Source organism: Pimephales promelas, chromosome 6, assembly GCF_988280905.1.
Source record: "Pimephales promelas chromosome 6, fPimPro1.hap1.1, whole genome shotgun sequence".
Taxonomy (NCBI): domain Eukaryota; kingdom Metazoa; phylum Chordata; class Actinopteri; order Cypriniformes; family Leuciscidae; genus Pimephales; species Pimephales promelas.
In genome coordinates this window covers 25,865,119-25,884,274 of record NC_142774.1, presented here as the reverse complement: position 1 = coordinate 25,884,274, position 19,156 = coordinate 25,865,119, and the positions used below count along the sequence as shown (strand labels likewise).

Genomic DNA, 19,156 nt, shown 5'->3' with positions numbered 1-19,156 from the left:
TAAGGACCTATTTAGCCTGTGCTATCTAGTTTCATGACAGAACTTTGTATTTACCTAATTTCATAAATGATGGACTTTACTGAACTGAACCAACAAACTGAACTGACTTGAGCTGAATAATGAAACTTTTGACTTTTTAGAGCTACTTTACAGCATAATTAAAATTTGCTTCATATCTAAAGATGCTTGCATCTTTTATTTTGTTATGTTCCTCTATATTATGGGGAAGCTACATTGAAACAATCAGTATTGTATAAAACATTATAGAAATAAAGGTGACTAGATAACCATGGCAGATAAGTAACACTCACTGTGATACAGCGGAGAACGCACTCCCTCCATTTTTGAATCACCTTGATTATTATGGCCTTGATCCCTGAGAAAATACACCACTGCATTAAGACCAAGGAATCCAAAAGAAAAACTTCCAATCTTTACTTAATTTATCCTACCTGAGGTGCTGTGCTTCTTCACTGAGTTTGAGCTCTTTGCCTGTGAAGTTCTCAACACCTGGTGAGTCAGCATTGGTGGAACCACTGCTCAACCTATCACTGCTCTCGTATCCTGACTCTGTCCTCTGGATCATCCAATTATCACTCCGCTGTGCGACATTTGCTCCACCTTTAGGTCTGGTCACCATTATCTGTCGCTGAGACTCCTGGGAGCTTTGACTTTCAGTCTCCAAACGCGAGTCATCTTCGTAAATAGTCATCAGACCTTTTTGTTTCTCCTTTATCAGCCCTCTCTCATGGCCAAAGCGGCGGACACATCGAGGGCTCCCACGTTGTTGCTGCTTCTGACGTTGTTCTAGTTCGCTCAGCACACTGTCCACATTCAGGACCTCTCGCACCGGTCTCCATGAGGGCTTGGACTTGCCACGCTCGGGGAGATTTGTGGGCCCACGATGGCAGAGAGATGATGAATCAATGTGACGGCTTGTGCCAGTGGCCAGTCCCTGGTTTGAGCGTAACTCCTGGGGTGATACACGAACATGTACTGAAGAATGCTCAGGTCGAGAGACTCGTGAGGGGAGAGTTCTCTGTCTCTGGTCAGAATGAAACCTTTGGCCATTTTCAGGGGGAGAAGATGATAGAGTATATGTCATATCTAAAAAAAAAAAAAAAAAAAAAATCACATTAGAAATATAAATATACAGTGGAACAAAATATATATCTAAGCTACATTAAATTAATTAATTTACTAATAACATAATATAATTTAAAGAATAATATTATATAATTCTTTATATAATAAAGAGTCAATCCGCGTTCAGCATCACTGAACACAGATTGACAACAGAACCGGAAGACAATAAAATGCTGGATAAAGTCGTAGTTTTTGTTATTTATGGACCAAAATGTATTTTCAATGCTTAAAAACATTCTAACTAACCCACTGATGTCACATGGACTACTTTGATGATGTCTTTATTTCCTTTCTGGACAAGGACGGTATACCGTACATCAGTGGCGGGCTGTGCATTTCACACCTAGGCCTTCTGTCCAACCTGAATTAATAACTTTTTTTGTATCAGTGCAAAGACTCTCTATGGCCCCGTTTACACTGTCAGTGAAATGTGACCCAATTCCGATTTTTTGCTCATAATTATGCGACACAGATCGGATGTGTTCTATTACAGTGTAAACAGGAACAAAACGCATGCATTCGGATATTTTGAGATCGGTTTCAGGCCTCGTTCATTTGTGGAAATATATCAGATATAAATCCGATATGTGCCAATGCGACTGTCATGTAAACAGGCAGATCGGATTTTCTGAGGCATTAGGTGACGTCTCTGCGGTTTGATGACGAGAGAAACCCCCGACGTGCTTCTGCAAAGGGACGGATGGCCGTGTCATAGGAGAGGAATGTGGACAGGAGCACATGAGGTGTTTTCACAGGATTGTAAATGTGCCGAAAATGGTTCATTTACATTTATTTTAAGAATTTAGTAATTTATTTGTAATAAACACTTTAAGTTGGATATTTAAAACGTGCTAGGACTATTAACATGCTCAACTATATTTTTAAAACATGCGCGCAGAGTGTGACATCATAATTTGTGTGCATAGAAAGAATTAATCCGCAGCCTCTCAAAAAAGAAAAAGAAAATCGTCCACAGCTGCTCTACTCCTGAGCACAACTCTACTGTCAGTGTTGTGTAAGTAGGCTACAGGAATGCGCGATATGTTTCAGATACTAGCCTATATGGCAAGTGTAAACACATGAATCGGATATGGGTCACAATTTAAAGAACGTGTAATCAGACAGTTAAAAAAATCGGATATAGGTAACAAATCAGAATTGGGCATCAAGACCTGCAGTGTAAACGAGGCCTATAATAGTTGTTTTTATTTTGCATCGGCAGTTATTGGGTTAATGCGGTGAGTTCGGGAAAGGCCGGTAGAGAGAAACGAATGTGTGAGTCCAGCAGGTGCGTTTGTATAGTGGTTCTTGTGTTCCGAATCCGATTATAAGTTCAGAAACGGAGCCTCCCTTATCTTGTCGTTTAAGGGTTACAATAGCCCCTATTCAGACGTTACAATAGTATGACTGTTTGAAAAAAATTAAGTTTCGATCATAAATTTATACGAAAAATTAAGAAGAAAATCATATTCACCACGGGGAAAAAAGCATTATACACTCTAAAAAGAGATGTGTTAAAAAACAACACACATCATGTGTTGATGGTATTTTGACACAAGTTGTGTAGTTTTTAACACACAATGTGTGTTAAAATGTAACTCGATAGAATTTTAATGGGTGGAGGGAAGTTTGTGTTTAAGAACCTAATTAGAGGTAGTATATTTTTATATGGTATCCCATAACAAGCTCTAAAATAAATGAAACAATACATTACAATAAATAAATACAATCTTAATTCATAAAAAAAACTTCCGATTAATGAGTGTTTTTGGCAGCCAATCACATCATGCCTCGGTTTCAATGTTTTTTTCAAATGCTGATTTCACTTGTTATTAATAACTAATTTATTATAACAAACAATTTATTTCTGTCAGACGTCTACAGAAACACTTATTGAGAATTACCAGGTTTTGTGTTGACGATTCATTGAATGTTTGTTTTGATGTCACCAGAATCGTGATTAGTGGCAGCTTTATTTAGGCTCTTGACCCTTCACTCTTTACCATTCGTTTCTCTGTTTGCTGTTTTTTGTGTATTTATTTTGCACATCTGAAACAGTTGAAATTATCTTGAGGAAAAAGATCATTAAATGATCTTTTTTCAACATGATGTTTTTTAACATAGCAAGAGAAGTTTAATGTTTCAGAGATAACTTATATTTGATCACTTATATTCGATTACAGATACTCAGTGTTTAAATGATATTATGGTGTATGCTACCTTATGCTATAATTCTTTAAAAAAATATGTTTAGAGAAAGTTTAAAGCTGCAGCAGAAACTAGTCAAATACAGACATCAAGAATCAGCATATGACTCTCAACAATGGTGGCAAAGCTTCATGTCTCTAGTATGAAGCTCATCCATAAGTCCCAGCATGCATTGCGGCCTGAATTTTTCGTTTGTCACCATTGTTGAGATCCATACGCTGATTCTTGATATCTGTGTTTGACTGGATTCTGCCGTAGCTTTAAAAATTTTTTGTCATTCTGCACTTTTTGATTGCTGGATGTAGTTTCACAAAACTTTCAGAACTAACAATAAATCATTAAAATAAAGCAATCCATCCATATACTCAAAAACTTGATCATAACTTGCTGATTATGACATCATCAAGAACCATCTGATCATATTTTCTATCACCATAACAGATGTATTTTATTAAAATACAGTTACAGCAGGCAGAGAAACACTAAAACAAGAGTAAAGGGTCAAGAGCCCAAATAAAGGAGCCATTAATCACGATTATGGTGACTTGAAATAAAACTGAAATGAAACATCAAACCTCTGTTAATTCTCAATAAGAGCTTGTCTATGTAGATTAATGATGTTTAAAACATCCAAATGTTCAAACAAACTCTATTAAACATCACTGGACTACATAAACACAAGTTACCAATACGTGTCAGTGTTCATCCAAACACTTTTGTAAGCACACGGGAAGTAACTCTGGCAAATACTCTCCGACTACAGTCACATGTGACGCATATCTGACACAAGTTGTGTTACTATAACACATTAGTGTGTAAAAGGTTTCAACAACACACTGCTGCTGTCTAACACATTAGTTGTGTTAAATGTAACACAAAATGTGTAATCCTTATAAACACAGAGATGTGTAAAGAAACGACACAGGTTGTGTGTTAAATTTGACACAACATGTGTTGTCCCTGAGCAAACACACTAAATGTGTTAAAATCTACAAAACGTGTTAAAATCTACACAACATGTGTTAAAATCTACACAAAATGTGTTGTCCCTGAGCACACACACTACATGTGTTAAAATCTACACAGCATGTGTTAAAATCTACACAAAATGTGTTGTCCCTAAGCACACACACTTTATGTGTTAAAATCTACACAGCATGTGTCATTTTTGACATCTCTTTTTACAGGTTGTGTTATTTACAAAATCATTTTATAAGAGTGCACCAGTGTAAATAAAACTTATTTACACACAATATTTTGTCAGTTGCTACATTTTAATCTAATTCAAAGTGCAAACTTAGTGAAATCACACTCCCTGTGTTAAGAACAATAACACACTGGTTGAGTTAAAAGTAACACAAAATGTGTTGTCCTTAACTAAACACACAGATGTGTTAAGATATAACACAGGTTGTGTTGTTTTTAACACATCCATTTTAAGAGTGTACTCACTAAAACTACAGATTATTTTTTACACAAAATCCATCCTTATTTCTTTCCTCAAAAAGACTTCAATTACTATTGTAAAGGTTCTAACTGCATTTCAGTTCCAACAATGTCGTGTCCGTCTCGTCATATTTCATAAGTTTTAATTCGCTTTATGGCTGAGAGTGCCTGCTCGACAGAAGCACACATTACTATATGCCTGCTAGATGGCCCCGCTGCAGTCAAAACAAAATCTGATTGGCTGATTAAATCTGACTGATTATCTGATTGGTTAAAGAAACAGTTTCATTGCCATTCATTTTAAGCTACAGGCGCCCACACTGTCGATTCGGAACACTCAAAAAAATGATGTGTTGGCTTTACTTAACTTTTTCATGTAAACAGGTTCCACCGGTTCCACATAACTTTGTTTTGTTAAACAAACATAATTTGTTCATGTAACTTCAACATCATGGAAGTCATTTTAAGCCATCCAATCAAACTCTGAGCTGAGTGTTAAAGTTAATGAGACAATTAAGTGAATAACTGAGTGATGATTGAGCATTATTGAAGACACCTGATGTTAACAAGCAGAATCACTGAAGGAGAAAATCACAAATTGTAAGTCACCGTTATGGAGATCAGTGTTTGCTTTAGTTGGGCTCTTGACCCCTATATTATTAACTTAAGATTATGTTTGGCGGTACATGAGTTATAACAGCCAGGTGATCACAAAGAAAAGGTGGAACTGGGGATTGAATCACCAAACTTCCGGTTTGTAGTCAAACTGCATGAACCATTGTTAAATTTACCTTATGGATCATGCCAGCACTGCTCTTGTAGAACATACAATTTTAGCCTTTTCAATGAAATTCAAATGATCAAATCAATAAACAAAAAAAAATTCTGGGTGCCACCAATCAAAATTCATTCATGGCTCCCATCATGCATTGCTGCATGAATAAATAATGAGCTTAAGACACCTAAAGCAGAATCACAAGGAAAAAAAATCTAAAATTGTAAGCCACCGTTATGGAGATCAGTGTTTGCTTTAGTTGGGCTCTTCACCCTTATATCATTAACTTTATATTTTAATTTACTGTTGCATCTGAGTAATACCTGCCAGATGAACAAAATAAACAATTATAAAATGAGGTTGGACATATAATGACATTCATCATTTGAAATTTATGTCTGTAATTTATTCTGTTGGTTAGTGTATAACTGAGATTCTGCATAAATGTCCAGAATGTTCTCAAGAGATGTTTTTTTTTACAATTTTTTTTTCTTTAAGGCACACACAGACCTCAAGATTCAGTCAATGCTTCTCAACAACGGTGACTAGTAGAATATTCAATTAGGAAAAGTAAATTACATAGACAATTCAGATCATAATTTATTCAAACCGCAATGCATGATGGGAGACATTAATGAGTTGTGATTGGTGGCAAGAAGGACAATTAATGTCACCACGATTAAGATAGACAGGCTGATTATTGATATCTGTTTCTACATAAAGATTAAGTGATTTGATCAGAATAGTTTTATTAAATATTTTCTGTTATAAGAAAATACAGATATGTTGTATAATCACTAAACTGTTGCTAGCAAGTTAATCCTAACCATCAGAATTATGAATTTTTGGAGTTTACAGATCACAGCATGGTTATGGCAAAACACAACCAACACTAACAGATCACAGTTTTCTTTATTCATTTGCCTGTTATAAATCGATAACAGCAGCCAAACAAAGATTAAAGTAAAAGTGTAAGGGTCAAGAGCCCAACTAAAGCAAACACTGATCTCCATAACGGTGACTTACAATTTGTGATTTTGTCCTTCAGTGATTCTGCTTGTTAACATCAGGTGTCTTCAATAATGCTCAATCATCACTCAGTTATTCACTTAATTGTCTCATTAACTTTAACACTCAGCTCAGAGTTTGATTGGATGGCTTAAAATGACTTCCATGATGTTGAAGTTACATGAACAAATTATGTTTGTTTAACAAAACAAAGTTATGTGGAACCGGTGGAACCTGTTTACATGAAAAAGTTAAGTAAAGCCAACACATCATTTTTTTGAGTGAAGGCCTCCAGGCAAATTTATTTGACCCTGGCAACGCATGATGGCTGAAATATGATTGGATACAAAATCTAACATACAAAACGTCTCGGTTACATATGGTAACATTCGTTCCCTGAGGGAGGGAATGGAGACATAGGTCAGACTGACCAATAGGATTCTCGCTAGAGAGCCAATTTACTTCGAGTGAATCTAAAACAAGTCAATGCACATTGGCGTGCAATCATTTGCATCAGCTGCGCGTCCTTGTCACCGCGGGTATAAACGAGCAGCTGTGTGATTGCACTTCAGTTTTTTGCTGAGGAGCCAAACTTGGGAAGCTGGCCCCCCGGCGGGCAGCAGTAGATGTGGCGACGGGACCTACATCTCTGTTCCCTCCCTCAGGGAACGAGGGTTACCATATGTAACCGAGACGTTCCCTACCGGTCAGTCACTACAACGTAGGTCAGACTGACCAATAGGAATCCTTACTAAAGCGCCACAGTCGCTGCACCTCATCTAGCGCCCCATCCAAGCCTCTGCACCTTCTTGCCTGGAAGGACAATAGGAGGAGGGTTACACAGAGAGTGGTGACACTGTTGTTCCTTTATAACCCATACAGTGAGACTTGGATAACACTGGGAAAGCGTGCCCAGGTCAGAGATCGGTTGTAACCCACCACCTTTCTTGGGTACAATGAAGTAGGGACTGTAGTGCCCTGACTTCATATCGGCTGGAGGGACCGGCTCTATCGCGTCCTTCACCAGATGGTTGAAGGACGCGAATGGTTCAAATGGTTGCAGAGGCTGAGAGGAGTGAGGGGAGTGAGATTCCCCTCGGGTTGGTTCCGCTGCCACTGTTGACCGTTCTCCCGTTGTGGTGCAGTTGTGGGGCTTTGTTACTGCAATGCCGGTTTTTCTTGTCATAAACTCGGACATTTGATTGCTGATTGGCCGGTGTTGCTGCGTAAACAGCAGTCTAGAGACCCGAAAAGTGTTGCGTTCGTGAAGACTGTACCGTTCGAACCATCATGTTGTCCTGAGAGTTTTGATGCAAATTATGAACCTTTCGTTATGCCAGGATTTGTTTCGTTGTCTGGAAAGGAAGAAGATCAGAGAAAAATCTCTATTCTCCGAGATACAGGTGCCATGCAATCAATTATGCTGTCTGATGCGTTACCATTCTCTAATGTATCATATTGTGGCTCAAACATTTTTATTCGTGGGATCGAAATGCAAGTTGTGTCTGTTCCTTTGCATCGGGTGCATTTACAATGTACACTTGTTTCAGGGATCGTGCGAGTTGGAATTCGTAGTTCACTCCCTGTAAAAGGAATTACATTCATCTTGGGAAACGATTTGGCTGGAGGCAAAGTTTTGCCAGCTCCAGAGGTGACTGATGCTCTGTGTGTTTGCCTAATTGTTGATGATGTCATTAATTTGCATCCTGAAGTGTTTTCTGCTTGTGCAGTTACTCGTGTTCAGTCAGCTAAAACAGTGTGCGAAGTTGATTTGGCTGACTCGCTGTTGGGACCCTTTTTAGCGGATGATGTAAAAGACCTCTGAAACTAAGATGGGTTCTGTAAACGCTCCTAAAGTGAAAAAGTCAGAAAATTGGCTAGAGGGTTTGGAGTCATTAGATTTACCCATAACTCGTTCTCAGATCGTTATGGCACAAAACGACGATCTCTCTTTGAGAAAGTGTTTGTCAGCTGTAGTTAGCGCTGAAGCTGCCAAGAAATGGAATACTGCATACTTCGCAGACAAGGGTTTACTAATGCGTAAGTGGTGTTCTAAGGTTGAGAAGGATTTGGATTGGAACGTGGTATATCATGTGGTAGTTCCAATCCAATATCGTTCTCAGGTGTTGCGTTTGGCACATGATCATTTGCTGTCGGGACATTTGGGGGTAACAAAAACTTACCAACGTATTCTTCATTTTTTTTTTTTTGGACTGGGTAGAAACGAGACGTTGCAAAATTTTGTTGTACGTGTCACACTTGCCCGATTGCAGGAAAGCCAAACCAGGTTATCTCACCCACTCCACTGTCTCCTATCCCGGTTATAGGAGAAGCGTTTGAAGAGGTATTGGTTGACTGTGTCGGACCATTACCGAAAACGAAAGCAGGTAATCAATATCTATGTACTATAATGTGTAGAGCGACTAGATTTCCTGAGGCTGTTCCATTGTGGAAAATTACGGCTCCTGCTATCCTGAAAACTTTGACTAATTTCTTTTCTACGTTTGAACTTCCGAAAGTGGTTCAAACAGACCAAGGTACAAATTTCTTGTCACGAGTGTTTACCCAAACGTTAAAGTCTTTGTCTATCGAGCACCGAGTTTCTAGTGCCTATCACCCAGAAAGCCAGGGTGTGATCGAAAGGTTTCATCAGAATTTAAAATCCATGTTACGAAAATTCTGTATGGACACGACTAAAGACTGGGATGTAGGAATTCCTTTAGCATTGTTTGCAGTACGCGAGAGTGCGCAAGAATCGCTCGGTTTTAGTCCCGCAGAGTTGGTTTTTGGACATAATCTTCGGGGACCGCTTAAGGTTTTGAAAGATAAAATGATGGAGAGTAAAATTGAGAAGAAAACGAATGTCCTTGATTATGTTAGTCAATTTCGAGAGAAACTGCACAGTGCGTGTGATCTTGCGCGTAACTTCTTAAAAAGTACGCAGTCAGAGATGAAGGGTAGATTTGACAAAAACGCTGTGGCACAGTCTTTTCAGCCTGATGACTGATGATTTTAGCCTTAACATTACTGCCAATACCAGGGTCTGCATTATCTGCTAGATTCACTGGAGTGTAGTTAGGAAACTCAGTGATACAGACTATGTTATTTCAACTCCCGACAGAAGGCATAAGACACGTGTTTGTCACATTAACATGCTCAAAGCATATTGTGATCATGACCATTGTGAATCTGTTAAACCGTTACCAGACAATGCAGTTGTCTTAATCACGTCTAAAGCTTCTTCTGTTTTAGAATGTGACCTGAAGGAGGATGAGGATGGACTAGTATTGAGAAATACTCCACAACAATGTAGTAAATTGGGAAACTCTGCTATTCTGTCCAATCTGTCATTTCATTTATCTTCTCTACCTAACGCGCAAAGACAGGACGTGGTTGCTCTCATTACATCGTTTCCCGTTCTGTTTTCTGATGTACCGTCCCAGACTGGGGTGTTACAGCATGATATTGACGTTCGAGATGCAAAACCAATAAAACAGCAACCTTATCGAGTTAACGAGGTTAAGAGGGCCGCTATGAAGACAGAAACTGACTATTTGTTAGAGAATGGTTTAGCTTGTCAGTCATAGTCCGCGGAGTTCCCCATGTCTTCTCGTTAAGAAACCTGATGGTTTATTTCGTTTTTGCACGGATTACCGAAAAGCCAATGCTGTCACCGTGCCTGATTGTTATTCGCTTCCTAGAATGGAGAATTGCGTCGACAGTATCGGTTCTGCTAGATTCGTTAGCTCGATTTACTTAAAGGATACTCGCAGGTACCTTTAACCCCACGTGCATCCGACAAATCTGGGTTCGTGACTCCGGATTGCTTTCTACAATATCATGTTATGGCGTTCGGGTTACGAAACGCACCAGCAACATTTCAGCGACTGGTTCAAACTGTTCTCGCTGGCGTATCAAATTGCAAGGCATTGTTGGATGACTTGGTAATCTTTTCTGATGACTGGAAAAGAGCATTTGTCTTTGTTGCGTACCGTGTTTGAATGTTTAGAAAGTGCACCTTTAACACTTAACCTTGCCAAGTGTGTGTTTGGTCAGGCCACCGTGACCTATTTGGGAAAGCAAGTGGGAAATGGGCAAGTAAAGCCGGTAGATGAGAAAGTTGGTGCTATTACTAAGTTTCCTGTTCCTGTTAGACGGCGAGAGTTGAGACGATTTTTGGGTATTGGGATTGGTTACTAACGAAGTTTTTGCAAAAATTTTGCTACGGTAGTAACTCCTCTCACTAATCTTCTCAGCCCTAAGCAGACTTTTGTCTGGAATGATGAATGCAAGGCTTTGATGTGTACCAGTCCCGTTCTGGCAGCCCCACAGTTTGATCAGGCGTTCAAGCTGGAGGTTGACGCGAGTGCAGACGGCGCTGGAGCTGTCCTGATTCAGGAGGGTACGGATGGCGTGGATCATCCAGTTTGTTTCTTTTCTCATAAATTCAACAACATCAAGCACATTATTACACCATTGAAAAGGAAACTCTAGCTTTTTTATTGGCTCTACAGTTCTTTGAGGTCTATCTGGGTTCTTCCAGTTTTCCAATTGTGTTTACTAATCACAATCCCCTTGTGTTTCTGTCGCGCATGTGTAATGCAAACCAATGCTTGATGCGCTAGGCTTTGTTTGTGCAGAATTATCACTTGGACATTCGTCACAAGAAAGGTTCCGAGAACATTCTTGCTGATACTCTTTCTAGAGTTTGAGTTCAGTTATGATGTCTCTGTTTACTCTATATGATGTTTAGTGTTATTTTTTTATCAAACGTTGAGTTTGATCTTAATTGTGGGGGTGTTACGTCCTTTGGGAGGTTTATACAGTCTCTTCTCTCTTCTCTCTTCTGTCTCTCTTACTTTCACTTTAACAGGCCGTCGCTGATTGGCTGTAATACCTGTCAATCACCTGTAATGAGACGAGTGGGTTTGCCTGTGAGGCGGGATCATCATCAGCCCAATGTGTGACACCTGGAGAAACCCTACTTTAGACGCATGCTAACAGCGGGAAGGGAGAGATATTTTTTTTGGTTTTGCCTAGAGAGATTTTGGTTTTTGCTTTGAGATCTTTTGTTCTTGCTTTGAGATCTTTGAGATTGTTTTCTCTCCGGTTGAGTTAGTTCCGTTAATTGTTTGCTTTATCTGTCATGTTACGCTTACCTTTTGAACTGAGTGCTATTAACTAACATTAACTAACCATGAACAATACATTTGTTACTGTATTTGTTAAACTTTGTTCATGCTAGTTAATAAAAATAAAGCTGTTCATTGTTTGTTCATGTTAGAAAAACCTCCTCTGTGTGTTCAACATCTGATTCGGATGAACTATCCATTTGAGCTGATATTCTCAGAACACCACATAGTGTTGGGTTTGAGATGATATTCACTAATGATCGCTCGTGTGAACTCGACAATTGACTACTGTGGGCTTCGACCGAAAACAGGAAGCAAATAGAGGCATGTGCGCTGGCTGAATTAACATCATTTTAATTAATATCTTTCATATCGACTGCACTCAGATTGACCGTGGTCACTCTTAATAACACCACTCTCATGGCTGTGCACTCATAATGACAAATCAAGGATGTTAAGAGGCTAAAAGCAGGTTTAGAACATGCCCCGTTGAAGTCAACAGGGTGCGAATTTTAAAAAGACGATAACACGGTGTAGGCAACACCAATTTTTGTCGTTTTTGTCTGTTCTGACAGCACTTCAAATGTACAAAAATGAGCTCAATGTTAAAATTGACTGGAGTTCTCTAACTAATGTGAACAAGATTTTAATAAATTGTTGGTAAATGTTGAAATTAACATTACCAAAGATTAATAAATGCTGTATAAGTTTTGTTTATTATTAGTTCATGTTAACTAATGTAGATAACTAATATTAACTAATGAAACTTTTTGTAAAGTGTTACCTATGTATCTTTTATTAACATACCTTTGTGTTGGAGAGAGTCTGATCTTCGGTAGCTTCTTTCACTCTCTCTCCTCTGTCCTCCTCCGCGGTGAGAAAAATCTCTGGAAGACTCCCGAAACTTGCAGGGACTTTCTGGAAGCACTTTGAAAAGACAGAAATTGGAAGGATCACAACTCTAAAGAGCTCTTACTCTTGGCATAAAATTATCTTTATAATGCAATTCCTTCAAACGTTGTTTCTTTCTTTAGTTAAAGGGATACGGAAATTTTCTCACAAATTACTCACCCTCATGTAATTCCAGATGTACAGTGTATGACTTTATTTCTTAAAATGAACACAAATGAAGACAAAGTGAATGTGATGGTAATCCATACGACCCCAGTTAATTAATCAATGACTTCTGAAGTGAAACAATAGGATTGTGATAATATTAAATACTGTGGTAATATTTAAATATTTTTTTAAATATAAACCATCGCTTCCAGCTGTCATATGTGGGTTCATGAGAGTGTCATGAAGCGCTACATCAGCATGTTGTAAAGAATGATTTAACCGTGTTCTGAAGCTCACGTAAGAAGTGTCGGGAACCCGCATGCACCCGCATAGGACAGTTAAGTTAAATGATGGTTTATAGTGAAGAAAGTCAAAAATATTTTTTTAAAATATTATAAAAAAGTTTTTAAAAAGTATATTTTTACACCCACCAATCATTTTGCTTCAGAAATGTTGATTCATCAGCTGGGATTGTGTGGATTACCGTCAAGGTTGTTCTGCGGGGGTTTTGAATCGTCAACTTTAAGGAACTCATCCACTTGTGTTATTGGCCTCACAAAAAAGGATTATTTTTCTGAAGAAAGAAAGTCATATACAATTGGGACACATGAGGGTGAGTAAATTATGAGAAAACTTGCAATTTCGGGTGGAGTAACCCTTTTACCATTGCATTGAAGCATAAAATACTGTACAGGCATACAGTAATGATGATGACTTACAACGATTGGATGATGATTGCATTGGTGTTTTGTGGGATCCCTGATTTGTTCGTTGGGAACCTGCACTCACATCTCTCAAACTGTCCAGTTTCTTAGAGCTTGACAACTGAGTGTCTGCAACAGAGAAAGACAGAGAAATCACAGGGGTAAGTCTACATCCAATTGGGCTTTTTTTCTTAAATACTCTGCCATTGCAAAAGTTTTGTTTTTTAAGTAGAAAAAATACATTTGAATTTTAGTTCAGTGTGTTTCAAAACAATAAAAACACCAAAAAATGTAATATAGAAATAAAAACTGTAAGATCTCTAAGTTCTAAATTTGCATTTATATTTAGTGTTCACATGTCAATAATTTGCAGTGTTGTTATTGTTAAGTAAAACCATAATTTTCAAAAAGAGCAGTGAGAACATTTTGTTAAACCTTTCCTTTTGTGCTCCACAGAAAAAATACAAACCAGATAAGAAAGAAACACAAGTTTGGAAAGACACAATGGGTAGTAAATGATGACTGGTCTTAACTGTTGGCTGGTGTAATCTTTTGCAAAATACAGTATTTGCAATAGAGCCCGACCGATAAAGGATTTTGAAGGCCGATACCGATACAAATATTTGTTTGTTTTAAAATCCGATAATCCGATATATCGGCCGTTTTTTTTTTATTTTCAGAAACGCGCAACAAAATATTAACAGATTTCCCTAACATTAGTTATTTATAGAGTTTTAACTAAAATAATATGATAATGCATTTTAAAACGAAACTTGTTTCTTTTATTGTCACAACAACAGAACAGACTGATGATAATGGCATTATCTATAACTGTCACGTGCTATTAAAGAAATACTTCAGTCACATTGTCAAAAGTTAAAAGGACAGTCAGTCAACTACACTGTAACAATATAACATAACTATTACTAGCTAATTCCACTTCACTCTCTGCTTATTTAACAGCAGCAAAACTGGACATCATAGTCACAAATTTTGTCATGCTTATTTGAGTTAAGAGAACTGATGGGGATGTTCTTTTAATTGTTATTCAAGCAATGTATGTATAGTGACCAACTCAACGAGTGTTGCCAACAGGGACGGTGTGGAGTGCCCTCTGGTGGACAAACTATACAACTCCAACACTCATGACATGATTCAAGCATGTTTTATTTTATTTTTGAACTATTCATTTGTCGGCCATTATAACTGCCGATACCGATAGTTTGGAAAATGCCAAATATTGGCCGATAATATCGGCCTGCCGATATATCGGTCTGCCTCTAATTTGCAAGTAACAACATTTATTTAGTCATAACACATGCAAGGGGCATATAATGTGATTCGTATCATAATGCACTACAGTTTAATAGTATCTATCTATATTGCTTTAGATTTTATTTGCAGAGAAAGACCTTTACGATTTGATTCTGTATCTCATCCAAAGAAAGCAAGTAATCAAATAAACCAATGCAATCTGCAACTCAAACAGCTTTGGGTAGAGATGGGCTGCTAAACTATATTACATCTCTGCTGCGTCTGCACACTTCTGCTGGGAGAGAGAGAGAGAGAGAGAGAGAGAGAGAGGACAAACTTGCTTATCATGTGCTTATATAGGACACACAGTGAGCCACCCTAGATGTAAAAAGAGAGAAAAAAACAAGTGCATGGATTACTGCATTCCCCATAGATAAAGAGCAATGAGGATCTGCACACATTAATACTGTATAATAAATCAAACAAATAATAATATAACATAATAATACAGTTAAACTAAAACCACCATAAAACAATATAAAATGTTTTGGATTTAAAAGAAATCTATGAAGAGAGATAGACAAAAAAAAATCATAATCTTGATTCAAAATAACTTCCCCTCCCTCTTGCAGCAACATCTCTTCTCTTCTCTGATGACATGTTTACTAGCATGATGGTGGGACTAACTGTCACTCACATGAGATCAAAGCAATAGCAAACCATTTCACTAGGAAGTCACAACGGGGGAATATATGTCACAACAGGGAATAAAAGACTATCACAACTTATGGCTCATGCCGACTTTAATCACAAAACTTAATATGAACTGATCGAAACATTAAAGCTAGGGTATACGATATCAAAGATTGTTCATTATTAATATCCTCGTTTAGATGCTGTTTATGGTTATATAGTATAATCCTAACAATATAAATAGAAAAAAGAACGAAAAAAATCCATTCACTCTATTGGCTGTACAGCCACATAAAAGTTGACCAATGGAAGCTTTGCGAGCGCAAAGCTACATTGGTCAACTGCTCTCATCCAATCACCAGCTACACTTGAAACTCCGCCTGGAGCTCGCGTCTCCACCCCGACCGCACCCGACCACGCCCCCCTTCTGCGTCATGAGAATCGCGCACGTTAGCAGGTGACCGCACATGGTAGCTAGCTAAGCACATCAGACAGCAATGGATAACAACGAAAAATACATCAGCAAGCGTCCCCTGCTTGCCCCTACAAGAAAGTTAGGACGGAAGAGAAAGTCGTTTGAGGAAAAAGCAGAGACGAAAAGAAAATGTGAAGAACGCCGAAAGTTGAGTAGGATAAATATAGGGTTCACCATTGACCGATGGAGGAAACTTCAGCGAGATCTGGGACTGAAGACCGACGCTGACAGGGCTGACTTTTTGTTGAGCAGGTAAACATTTATTTGTACTCTTATATGGTGTGACGTGTTACATAAATAGCTTTTTATCAGTCTGAAAACTTGCTAATGCTGCCGGTCGGCATTGGAATGTTAGCTGTTTAGCATCACCTGTATCACGGTTTAAAGTAAATATATTTCTTGAAGTGCTTGAATATATTGCAGTATGCCTAGCGGGTTTCTGTTCGAGAATCAGACATTGCACAGAGTACATCTCAGTTCCGATGATGACAACTTGATTGAGTGACGTTGTTCAATTCGTTTCCCTGTGGGAGGGATCAGGTAGCAGAGGGGAGGGGGGTGTGTGTGGAGAGGCGGGATGAGTTTTTCAAAACTTCCCTCCCGTTTCAGGCTCTCTCGACCGATTTTCAACATCGTATACTACAGCTTTAACTGACTGTGTGAGAACACACTAATGATTACTATAATAATACAATGATGAAATTAATATTTTTTAAAAGTGTTCTTGAAATGTTTGGCTTTTTTGGCCAATTTTATTAACAGGGACAAACGAGGACAGGAAATTATTGAGTGAAAAGGTGGAATGGGATCAAGACCACCAACATGTGCATTAACCACTACACAAGGTTTCCTCAAATCTTGCCCTGGAGGGCCAATATCCAGGAGAGTTTAGCTCCAATCCTCAAACATACCTGAGCAGGCTGAGCAAGGTCTTCAGGGTCACTAAAAAATCACAGGACGGTGAGTTTGATCAGGGTTTGAGCGAAACTATGCAAAACCAACATCATCACACTCTGTATACAGCCAGTACGCAAAGAGGGGAAAAAAGATGCCGGTACTCCCGAGGGTTTAAATCGAGTTTCAGGGTTTAAAGTGAGGAAATGCAAAGGCCCACTTCGAGCACTGGGTTTAGCAGCTTGTCACAGGGGCAGTGGCCCTCCAGGGCCAGATTTGAGCAACCCTGCACTACACCATGTCTCTAGCACTTCTTTACAATTTTTAGGGGAAAATATTTAAAACCATGCAGTAACAGAATTTGATATCAGATGAAAAAAAGGAGTGCTTTTAGAGTTATAAGTACACTATAAGTCTTTGTTAAAAAAATACAACACATTTAATGACTAATTTAACTGATGCCTGACTAACATTCTTTTTCAAAGCCAAACTTTAAAGTCCCCATGAAATCAAAATTGACCATACTTACTTTGTTTGCCTAAATTGATCGTTTTGTGGTGAACAATTCATACATGCAAGTCAATACACACAAAAAAAATTTTTTGGCTTCGTAATCTTTAATCAAATTTTGAAAATGCCCCTCCCCTCTGCATTGGAGGACCTTACCCGATGACGTAGGCTTTACGGTTTGGGTGTCTCCTTAACATCCATAACCACGCCCCTCCAACTGACAGCTGCTGTGTGTTTGCGAACGCCGAGCGAGCATTGATTGACAGCGTGTGTAAACTTGCGTCATCCTCCATTTCAGAATAAAACACCCATTTTTCTAGATCCAATCAGGTGCTAGTTAGAAAAAAAAGCCACGCCCACTATTTTGCCTCATTTAGTATTCCGTTTCTCTCCGAAATACGTCACAACACTGGAGAAAACTCGTTTGCAACTTCCGGTTCATGGGGACTTTAATAGGTAATGTTGTATTTAAGCCCAGCATTTAAAGCAAGTGAAAAGTTAGCAACTTTGATGAAATCAAGGCACTGCAGCAGTCTATCACTACCGAGAGAGCATCTGTGTCCTTCTCAGCAGAAGTGTTGCCAACTCAGTCTAAAGTACAGAGATCAGCAGAGACTACAGGAACAATCTGGTACAGATCGCACATTAAAAATCATTCCAAAAGCACCAGAGGAACAAATCCAGGAAACTCATTAAGACCTTTCAAGACCGAGAAACTACCAAAGATACACACAAAGGTTCAGCAGAGGAGGGAGGTTGTTAAGTGCACAGATTGCTGCACAACTGCAATAGTTACCCATGCACAACACTGCTCTCTCTGTGCTGCATCCCACTGTGCATAAAACCACACATACTAAAATTAAAAAGAAAAAATAATTTTTCCTTCTGTGGTCAGCTATTGACAGAAATAATAACAAATATACTAATAGAATAAAATCGTTTGGCACTTACAGGAAAAATAAAAGAAAGACAATGACTACTTACAGTTTTTCATGGGAAAATAAGAATGCTTTCCCATTCCAATAGAACACTGTGAGTACGACAGACTGGGGAGAATATCCATTTAGAACATCAGTCAGAGGAAAGCAAGAATGGAAGAGAGAATGGAGGGAAAATTCGGTAGAGGGAATGCAGAGGCCAGAGAGAAAGGATTAGCACAGCCAGGAAGAGAGAGAGCGATAAAGTGAAAGGCAGAGATAGAGAAAGTGCGCGTGGGTGATAATCCCTGTCCTTGCTAGAGTTCAGAAACCCTAACAGAAATCAACTCATTCACCCAGCAATTGCTTGCTGCAAACCTGGGATTTGTGCTCCAAAATCAGACTTAAACAGACTATTGTAACGGACGAAAACACAATTTACATAAATATCAGCACTAATTGAATAGTTGTCTGTACCTAATTTCCGATCATTCATAATAATAAAAAAACACTTTTATATTGATTCGAAGAAAAATTATTGATTAATATTTATTAATGTTGGTGGAATCGACTTGATGTTGTTAGGTCCGACAGATTAAAATTCTTATTGTCAAAAATATATATATATATTTTTTTTTTAAAAGATTACACCCCAAGCAAGTATTAGGGCAAAAAAAAACTGCACTTCATTCAAAAGATTTTAAAATCATTGGCCTGTCTATCCTCTGTTTAAACAAGATGAACAGTCTTACCTGTCCCTTTCCCATTGAGGGGGGAGTTATAACGGGACCACATGGTGGTCTGTCTGGGGGCATCCTCATTGGACACTGCAGTACCATCCGGGTTGGCATAGAATAAGAGGAGTGGCTGGAAGTGACCTCGGATACATTTAGATGCCACATCTTTCCACTTGGAGCCAATCTAGATACAAGATA

At 38.5% G+C, this 19,156-nt stretch overlaps 1 protein-coding gene across 3 annotated transcripts in view; it reads right to left on the bottom strand.

Annotated features, from left to right (window-relative positions):
* usp53b (ubiquitin specific peptidase 53b) overlaps nucleotides 1-19,156 on the bottom strand; it is a 57,588-nt gene that overhangs the window by 11,840 nt on the left and 26,592 nt on the right. For all 3 annotated transcript variants that reach the window (XM_089132296.1, XM_039694150.2, XM_089132297.1), the window contains 5 exons: nucleotides 18,974-19,142; nucleotides 13,494-13,607; nucleotides 12,523-12,642; nucleotides 453-1,107; nucleotides 312-376 (listed from right to left, as the gene is read on the bottom strand). In XM_089132296.1, the coding sequence (XP_088988422.1) occupies nucleotides 312-376; nucleotides 453-1,107; nucleotides 12,523-12,642; nucleotides 13,494-13,607; nucleotides 18,974-19,142 (1,123 nt within the window). The remainder of the gene's footprint in view (nucleotides 1-311; nucleotides 377-452; nucleotides 1,108-12,522; nucleotides 12,643-13,493; nucleotides 13,608-18,973; nucleotides 19,143-19,156) is intronic.